Raw genomic sequence first — 10213 nt, forward strand, 5'->3', positions numbered from 1 at the left:
GCACTTTTGACTTGGTTGAAAGATAATTTCCCGCTGCTTGCATGTAGGAATCCCGGTATGCCTGAAGGGTATTTTTGTCCTCTTTTGTCCAAAAGTCCACGTGTCGCCTAGTGAATATTTTTGGCTCCACAGTATCAGTATCAGTATCTCTCGACCCGAAGCCAGTAATATATATCTTCTGCTAACCATATATCTCCCTCAGCCTTATTTGTCCCTCGCCCGTAGGCAGAACAGTGACCATTAGTTACGCACAAAACCATTGAGCATAATCTTTCTAAACACAGGTACATATATTTCAAAAACATCTTCATAGTATAAAGTGTTACACCTCACCCCTACTTATATGTATAATTCCGTAATTTTCCCCAAAGTTTAATGGAATTATCATTTTGGTCCCCTATCTTGACTAAATCTAGATAGAGGGTCCATATTTAGTCAAGATAGTAGACCAAAATGATAATTCCATTAACTTTTGGGAAAATTACAGAATTATAGCTACCCAGACACCGTGCTTATGTCGTATGTTGGGAGAAATTTATGACGTTCAATCAGCCTAGATGACCATCGATCACGTTTCAGGGTGAGCGACGAATCTTTCCTAATAGTATTATTTCTCTTATCCAAGCAATTAAGTTGTTGCATAAGGGATGTGTGGGATTCCTAGCCCACGTAGTGACGAGGGATAAATCTTTGTTGAGTCCTGAAGAGGTGCCAGTGGTAAAGAAATTTACCAATGTATTTCCGAAGGATTTACCAGGGTTACCACATGCGAGGGAAATCAAATTCACCATCGATTTACTTCCAGGTTTTGGAAAGCTTTTTATACTGCTATAGGTACTCAATTGTTGTACAGCACAGCCTACCATCCACAAACCGATGGTTAGTTTGAGCGGACAATTAAGACATTGGAGGACATGTTGAGAGTGTATGTTCTCCAGTGGAAGGGTAGTTGGGATAACTTTTTGCCGTTGGTTGAGTTTGCATACAATAACAGCTACCATTCGGGTATCGGCATGGCACTTTATGCGGCTTTATATGGAAAAACATGTCGAACACCTTTGTGTTGGACAGAGGTCGGCAAACGAGTGTTAGTGGGACCAGAGATTGTGGACACCACAAATGCTAACATCCAGCTGATTAAGAGAAACCTACAGGTAACATAAGACCGACAGAAAAGCATTGTGGATAAACATTCCAGGAACCGTGAGTATAAGGTTGGTGACTTTGTGTTCTTGAAGTTGTCTCCCTAGAAAGGGGTAGTTCGTTTTGGTAAGCGAGGAAAGTTGAGTCCTCGATACGTCGGTCCCTATCAGGTTACTGAGAGAATTGGTGCAGTGGCCTATAGGCTGGAGCTACCACCGGAGTTGTCATTGATTCACAATGTTTTCCATGTTTCCATGCTTCAGAAATATGTACCAGATCTTTCTCATATCATTCAATTAGAGTCGCTGGAAGTACATCAGGATGCTAGCTATGTCAAAGAACTAGCAGCTATCCTTGATCGATAGGATAAAGTTTTGAGGAACAAAGTGATTTGTTGGTGAAAGTGCTTTAGAGGAACCATGCTGTGGAGGAAATGACGTGGGAAACGAAGGATTTGATAAAAAGTTAGTATCCGTTTTTATTTGGTTAAGGTTGTAAATTTCGGGGACAAATTTTTTATAAGGGGGTAGATTGTTACACCCCACTCCTACTTATATGTATAATTCTGTAATTTTCCCAAAAGTTTAATGGAATTATCATTTTGGTCCCCTATCTTGACTAAATCTGGACCTTCTATCTAGATTCCTAGAGTCCCTCAAGCTGCCATGTGGCAACACCCTAACTCTCCCCACTTCTCTCTTTTTTCCCCCACCTCGAGACCTTACTTTCAACTCTCTCTGCACTTCCTCTTCCTCTCTCAAAACCCTCTCACTCTTGCAGCTATCGACCCACGTATCCAAGAGCATCCACACCCTCCCCGACGTCAATATCACCATCACCATCAACACCTCATCTCTCTCTCGTCGCTGTGAGGACGGCGAAACCCAGAAAACTCTTCAGCGAGATTTTCTCGTCTTTCCAGCTAGGTGAGCCTCGGGATTATCTCTCTTTGTTTTAGGTTGTTGTTGAGAGATTTAATTTTTGTTGGCAAGGTTTAAAACGAGATCGGCTTGGGGAAACGAAAATTATCTCCGGTGAGCCCCGTGGGTGTCGAGGAGTTTTCCGACTACCACCAGCTGTTCCACGGCGAACCAAAGGTATCAAATCACTCATTTCACTTTCTTCTACATGTTATACCTAGATCGGAGCCTAGGGTTTTTGTTTTCCATCGGTCGAAGCTGGGAAAGCTCTGGCGTTGACCTCCATCAAGCACAAACCTTTCAAGCCATTTTAAACCCTCGGGCTTTAGGCCCATTAAGAACCTAGCCCAAAATCATTTTTCGTTTCTTTTTTTTATTTTAATTGTTTTAAAACCTAAAGGGCCTTCGGGCTGTTTCCTTTAAGGCATTTGGCCCATTGACCCAACCCCAAAAACCCTTATATTCTGGGCCCGTGTGTTTAAAACCCAAGTTTCCTTAGGGCCAAATAGAACTTGGGCTTCCAGCCCAACCCTAAGCCTATTTCCCTAAACCCTTAGGGCCCAATCAGTCCAACCATAACCTTAAACCTGGTTTGACTCGACTCGTTGACTTTGACCCAATCGGTTGACTTTGACCGATCAACGGTTAACGTTGACTTTGACCGTTGCCTTTTCGGGTTTTCGTACGGGACCCATCCTAGGCTAATTTTGATGTCCTAAACTCGTTTCCAATGTCCATTTTCCTAAATTAATCCGTTTGAGTAGAGTTTGACTAAATGTACCCTTTATATGCATAGGTGCAATTAATAGCGGGGATTCCGTTATTCCTTTTGGTATGGCTTTGCACTAACAGTGTACGATGAGTGGACCCCTTCTAAAATGCATGTTTTAATAGTAGAAATGCATACATGGAAAAGCATGATTTAACAATTATGTTCTATGATACGCTTTGAGATAAAATGCGTACTAAGGCTAGATTGAATTACTACTATTTTTCCTATAACCCGTGTTCTTTATAGAATATCTGATGGATGATGATATACTAGTTAGAACATGTTTAGAACACCTCTTTGTAGTATAGATGATGGACGACTTTATACGATGAAGTTGCCTTTCAAATAAATGTATGTTCAATGGTTTTATACTTACCTAGTGGTCCTTATTCCGTTACGGGGTGAGGGATAGATTCTGTCCTGGGCGACAGTTACGGTGTTGGCATAGGGTCTGAAGTGTTTTTCCTCTGGCAATTAGCACAGGGACGAGGAGCTGGCACGGGGCCTAGGGGTAAATTTCCTCTGGCAACTGGCATAGAGACAGGGAGCTGGCATGGGGTCTGGGGGTAATCGGACATTCACTAGTGATTATTATATATACAAGATATGTTTTGAGACATTGCACGGCATGCTAGGTTTTGGAAAACCGATTTTTATCATGTTATATGAGTTTTCATAAAACCTGAAGGTTAGTATGTTGATAATTGATATATATATATATATATATATATATATATCAACTTGGTTCACTCATGTTTGTTTTGCACCCTCTTCAGGACCTACGAACGAGGATTACAATCTGAGCTACGAGGCATTCCCCTACTAGTGATATCGTGCTATATTCTCTCTACTTCAGCATATGTTGTAATAGCACTCTCTATCTTAATTTCCACTTGTACTCTGTATTGGACATATGCTCTGAACATGTCATGCATTATCTTAATATTAAACTGTTAGCAGTTGAACTTTAGTGTTATGTTTTTCGTCCCTATTGCATGATTAGTCCTAACTTATATGCATGTTTAGCATGTTCACAACATTTGCATAAATTAAATGGCTTTCGTCACCCTTCGGGTGTCGGCCAGCATGTGACCATCCCAATGTCCCAAGGACATCGGGATTGGGGCATGTCATAAAGTCATCCATCATCTATACTATAAGGAAGTGTGTAAAAACATGTTCTAAATGGTATATCATCATCCATCATATATCCTACAAAGAACATGGGTTTGATAGAAAGTATGGTATTCCAAAATATTCTAAGTAAGCATAATATCTCATAAAATGTGATCATTAGATCATGTTTTTCATGTATGCATTTCTACTATTAAAACATGCATTTTAGAAGGGGTCTACTCACAAGTACTTCATCGTCGAAGAGCCACATAAACTAGCGAAGACGGAAACGCCACAAATAATTGCCCCCAAGCATATAATGGGTAAAATTAATAAAGGGGAACTTTAACAAAAAACTTCCGGTATTGTTCACTTTAACAAAAAACCATATTTTTACACTAAAAAGTCAATCTTGGTACTATTCACTTTACCTTTATTTTGTCCTTATCGTTAAAACTCAAAGTTTTCAAGCCCTTTTTCATTAGTTTTCATTTAATAAAACTCTATCATAACGATTAAATTTGGTAAAACGGATGTCAAAAACAGATTTAGGACGTCGAATTACCTTAAGAAGGGTTCCGGGTAAAATTCTAAAAGGTCAACACAAGAATATTCCAAAGAATATTCTAAGAATATTCTAACCGGATCTAGGCTGGTGGGTTTAGGCCGAAAGGTCCTAGGCCCAAAGGCCTAGGTTATAAGGGTTAATGGGTTTAGGGCTGGGCTCGAAGCTTGGCCCGATTGTTTTTGGGTTTTTAAAAGAAAACAAAATAAATAAAAATACAAAGGGTTTGGGCTTAAATCTTTTGGGCTTGGGTCTTGGGATTAGTGAGCCTAAGGCATGAGTTCTAAAGAGCTTTGGGTTTGCAAAAAGGGTCGGTGCCAAAGGCCCAAAATCTTGGTTTGGTTGTTCTTGCCGGAGAAGGAAGTCGGTTCTTGGTCGGGAACTTCCTTAGCTCTGACGGAGTTTGAAACATAACATTTTCCAGCAATTCAAAACACCAAAATGAAGCCTGGGAAATAAAGAGTCGAAATATACCTTCCTTGTGGCCAGCAGTGGCTTGGAAGTGGTCGGAAAAAAGCCTGAAAAATATGGCATCCTCATCGGAATCTAGTTTCCTTTAGTCCCGATTATTCAATGCAATTAATGAGTGAAACCACTCAACAACTACTTCACTCTAACCCCAAAACGCAATCCAAAAGGATCATGGACTCACCTAGGCCACAGTGGTGCAGCAACGGTGCACGGGATACGGGGAGGGTTGAGTGCTCTTCCTTTGTTCCAGGATTCATGGAGCTCGCAGGGGGAATAGAGAGGTCCATCACGGTGGTGATGCCGTCGCTAAAGTTTGGGTGGTCCTCGGGAAGGAGAGGGTGCAGCGAAAGGAAGGGGGTGAGAGAGGGAGTGAACTCGGGATAGAATGAGAGAAAAGGGAGAGATGAGGTGGGGGTTGCCAAGTGGCAAGCAAAGGAGAAGGGAGATTGGGGAACCAAAAAGAGAAAAGGGTCTCACCCGGCTCACAATTTAAGGTCCAATAACAACCCCAATACAAAATATTTAGCCCAAGGTGTAAATTTATGAAAATATCTCTTCGTTCCAATAAATCCGGGACAAGTTGTTACATGTTGGTCGCCTGTCAAATGTGTAGCTTGCCCAATCAACATCTGAGTATGTTGAAAGATGAATAGGACCCTTTTTGAACCATAAACCATGAGAGATAGCACAAAGCATACTAACGAGAGTGGTCAGTCTGGTACCAATCAAGGTACTTAGGGTTGGGAGAAGTAGTGACCACTGGTGGAACAACCGTAGAGCATAATCAGCAGAGGCAGTAGGGGAGGCAACTAGAGCAGTGGTAGTAATGACCAGACGAGGACACAAATACGAACCATCAACAAAACGCCAAAAATTTTGGCCAATTAAAAATTGCTTGACCTGACTCTCCCAAGGAAGATAATTTGTTTCAGATAGTTTGACAGAAGCCAAGGTAGAGATATTGGGAATGATGATTGAGGAGGGAGATGCAGTTGCAAAAGCCATGGAAAGAAAAAGGACCAAAGCTCGAACACCATGTGAACTTTCCGTATTTCATTGATTATAAAACAGAGCTTAGCAGCTAACACAGGTTACAACAAGAATTGAAAATACAGGAAAGCCTAACAACCTTATCTATAATTATAATCTTCATTTACATCATCCTTCAGAAAGTACATTTTGAACTCACAAAAGGGAAAAATATTTGTACATTATGTTGAAAATTTTGCATTACAAAAATGTAACGTAAATGTATTCACAATGTATTCAAAACTGAGAAATAATATCAATGAAGATATCTTGTCTGCAGGGAATTGTTAGACCACCCATTGGATGATCAAATCCAAATTCTTGTTCAGCCTCACTTAGCAAGTCTTGGCATGAAGGTTGGTTGAGGTATGATACAGGAATGATAAACCGCTGTCTCTCGTTCTCCGCAACATAAACCGCTAAATAACCTTTTGGGACATCTGCTAAATTATATGAACCTGCTCGACTTGAATTTGAAAAAGACCGCCGAAGAATTTTCTTTGCATGAGTTACACTTGGACGACGGAAACCCATGGTTTTATGTCTCTCTAGAGAAATGTCCGGTGGAAGTTTATCGGAGCAAGAAGAAGACAAGAGTTGAGAATATGCAGAGACTTGAATGGAAGGCAATCAAAGTCTCAGGAAATATATATCGTTAAAGTTTTATGTAGTAATTGTCCTCTGTTGAAAGAAATATGTGGTGACAATTAAAGCCATCTTGATAGGGCATAGAAGGGACACTGATCACATGGTGCTGTTTTCCAGCTCAACTTCAATATTTTAGGTGAAATATTGCTGGACTGAATGCAGTACCAACACATGTACAGTCTCAATCACCACCAATGTATTTTGATAAGATGATGAATTTGAAGACAGAGCCACGTGAAATTGCAAATGCTTCTGTCTTTAATTAGAATTTATTTTTCTTCGATCCCATTCAATTTCCTGCAGACCACTCACTCAAACTTTCTTGTAACATTATGCTGATTGTTAGGATTACCAGTGACCTTGTCGGCATATCTTCCGAACACGAGTAGGACATTATGCTTTATTTTAGTTTCAATACGTTTTCAGTTTATGCAGTTATTAAGAGATGTAGCTGTAGGGTAATGTGATTCTTCATTTCTGCTCATACATTTTTCTTGATTAGTTGAAAAGACAAGTCCATGTGATTTTCCATGAGAAAATAACTCGCACTTGGCTCCACCACGATCCTTCACTAATCGTATTTTTTTTGCTTACCTGATGTCCTTGAAAAATTAGAACACATAGACGTATGAACATAATTGCTTGAGCAGCTGAGTCTCTGGCCAATCCGCATTCAATTGCTCTCTCCAACTTGTACACATTATTTTGTAGACCAACGTATCAATTTTTCGTACCTATATCCTAACCAAAGAGATCAAGTCCTCACATTTTATATGCTAAAACTGTTGAAATAGTACCAAGGGAAAATTTCTTGTCTCAAGCATGTCTCTGTTTTTTTATAGGCCGTCAACTAAGAGAGGCAGGACACTGGGTTTCTTTCATTTGGTCATCGACTCGTGCAGTGTTGTTGATAACTTGTAGACAAGTCCATGTGATTTTCCATGAGCAAACTCTCTCTCACTTGGGTCCATCCCAGTGCTTCATCACCAATCATTTTAGGTAACTGACTGCTTGCAGCATACCGCTTTAGCTATATATGCACACATCATCCAAGGTTCAGGAGCAAACGAACACAAGTCTTCTACTCCCAAGCATATCTTATCAAAGCACTTTCTGTCCTGAAATTCATTTGAACTCTTTATTGTTCCTTATTAAAGAAATTTTAAAACCATGGTTTTCCAATTTCCTGGTATTGTACATGCCAACAAAAATCAAGTTTCTTCAAAGTCATTGGATGTTCCAAAAGGCTATCTTGCCATCTACGTTTGGGAGAGCCAAAAGAAGAGGTTTATTATTCCGGTGTCCTACTTGAACCAACCTCCATTCCAAGATTTGTTAAGCCTATCTACTGAGTAAAAAAAAAAACTAGGGACCCAAGCCGTTTGGAAGCTACTGAGTCAATGTCCATGTTATTAGAGAAGCACGATGTCCACTATCAGCAGCTGTATAGATGTAACTAAAACTGACTGACAATATCTCCCACCTTTAAGATAATTCCCAAGCTAATTAGATCACAGACAGGCTTATTGAAGGTTCAACGTTTCTTTCATTCTTCTGTTTTGTATGGTGACTCATATACATCTCCTACATCAAGTATCAATAAAAAGTTGGGAGTCGTAATTGGATATATGGAAAAGAATATATACTCATACAGAATTTCATTGTGGAGTTGTTCGAATGAAAAATTCGCAATTTCCTCTACCAAATGACATACTAGTCATGCAGAGAAAACTTAGGTCTGTTGGGGGGACTATACTTAACATCTTAGTATTCGTATAACTATAAAAAGGATCCTAATGGGAAACTAAATCACAAAAGAATCTGAAGAAATAAATCCAAGATTGTACAAGTTACATCTTTTTTCCTTCTCCCTTTGTTGAAAGAAAACAAAATTACTACTTATGCATGGTTAAATCAGACGGTTCATCACACAACCAAGAAATGTTTTGTTGGTCATTAACTGAAGACAACACCAAGCAGCAGCAACACACCCGGTCATATAATCTAAAGCGATGCTTTATAAATTATAATGTAATAAGCTATGAATATTGCTACAGTCTCCATTTAAGAATTTATATAATCCGATTCTGAGGGAACAATATTTCTTCCTCGATTGAAAAAAATGTACAAAATCTAGAAATTGTTTTGTTTACAAAATTGTAACAATCGCACAGTTCGTGTAATTGTTCTCCACAATCCACCACTCTATCATACTGCACTCAAGCGAGATATAAGTTCAAGGAAAGCATCTTGTCTGCAGGGAATTGTTAGACCGCCCATTGGATAATCAAATCCAAATTCTTCTTCAGCTTCACTTAGCAAGTGTTGAAATGCAGGCTGGCAGAGGAAAGATATGGGAACCACAAAGCGGTGCTTCTCACTCTCACCAACATAAACTGCAAAATAACCTTTAGGGACATCCGATAAATTATACGAAGCTCCTTCACTTGAATTTGAAGAAGACCGTCGAAAAAGTTTCTTAGCAGGAATTACAGCAGGCAGACGGAACCCCATTGTAGTAAATCTTTGGAGGAAAGACTAGCAATAGAGTATAAAAACTTGAAGAAGATCTCAAGGGACGAGCAACTGCAAAACAATAAAGCTATATGCTTGAGAACTTGAAGATTCATATGGTTTATATAAATGAAAAGTATTGTGGAATATCTTCTACTAAAGAAAAAATATATGGTAAAGACAATGGCAATCTGGATGGGGTATAGAAGGGAACAAGAGCTCATCAGTGTTCACATGGTTCTGCCTTCAAACTAATCAAGCATTTTAGGCAAAATATGTGGAGCCTCGATTACTACCAAGGCTTGTGATGAATTGGAAGACAGAGCCATGTGAACTTTTAAATGCTAATATCTATTGCCAATCAATTGCCTGGAGAACACCCACACGGCCCTTCACGCCAACTACTAGAGATTTTTTTTTCCGACACAGTCATCGTTTAGTTGGATATGGAAACTTATTGCTATGATATAGTTTAACCACAAATAAATTTTATTGGGTCCACATATATAGTATGTTGAACTTGCAACCTGCAAAAAAACTCCTGTTTTCTGCTTGTTTCTGATTTTATACTAGTCATGTATCTATTCTTCCGAAAGGATTCAATTATGCAAATTTTAATCTGTTGGCATCGTGGTGCCTCAATGATTTTCCATGAGCTAGTCTCTCTCATGGTACCATCGTGGTGCCTCCAGGATCACCAATAAGTCGTTTCAGATAATATATGGTTTACGGCGATACACATTTATCTCTATTTTTACAATTCAACTGAAAATTCTAGTGTTGCTCAATTTTTTCATTAAGAAATTTTAAACGAAGGGCTTCCCGTTGCCGGGCACTGTTCAATGTTCATGCTAAGAAATTCGAAGTTTCCTTAAAGGCCTTGGATATTCCTACATGAGAAGTATAATGTATTATTATTTTTCATTCTGCAGGATATATATATATATGTATATATATCTTATGTTTGGGTTCTAGTGAACTCTTATGTATTTGTTCCTTTCTTTCCATCACCAATCAGTTTTGGGTGTATCTTAG

At 39.3% G+C, this 10213-nt stretch overlaps 3 protein-coding genes across 3 annotated transcripts; 1 reads left to right on the top strand and 2 right to left on the bottom strand.

Moving 5' to 3' along the window:
* Window positions 1-914: 914 nt before the first annotated feature.
* Window positions 915-1508, top strand: LOC139188532 (uncharacterized). The gene is made up of 2 exons (XM_070806120.1): window positions 915-1154; window positions 1251-1508. Exons 1-2 carry the CDS (start codon window positions 915-917, stop codon window positions 1506-1508), a joined length of 498 nt encoding a protein of 165 aa, XP_070662221.1.
* Window positions 1509-6023: 4515 nt separating this feature from the next.
* Window positions 6024-6667, bottom strand: LOC114827536 (auxin-induced protein 15A-like). The gene has a single exon (XM_029109533.2). It carries the CDS (start codon window positions 6548-6550, stop codon window positions 6254-6256), a length of 297 nt encoding a protein of 98 aa, XP_028965366.1. The 5' UTR covers window positions 6551-6667; the 3' UTR covers window positions 6024-6253.
* A 1997-nt stretch (window positions 6668-8664) lies between these two features.
* LOC103445162 (auxin-responsive protein SAUR21-like) lies at window positions 8665-9713 on the bottom strand. The gene has a single exon (XM_029109534.2). It carries the CDS (start codon window positions 9176-9178, stop codon window positions 8873-8875), a length of 306 nt encoding a protein of 101 aa, XP_028965367.1. The 5' UTR covers window positions 9179-9713; the 3' UTR covers window positions 8665-8872.
* Window positions 9714-10213: the final 500 nt, after the last annotated feature.

The sequence above is a fragment of the Malus domestica genome, chromosome 10 (genome assembly GCF_042453785.1).
Source record: "Malus domestica chromosome 10, GDT2T_hap1".
NCBI classification, from domain to species: domain Eukaryota; kingdom Viridiplantae; phylum Streptophyta; class Magnoliopsida; order Rosales; family Rosaceae; genus Malus; species Malus domestica.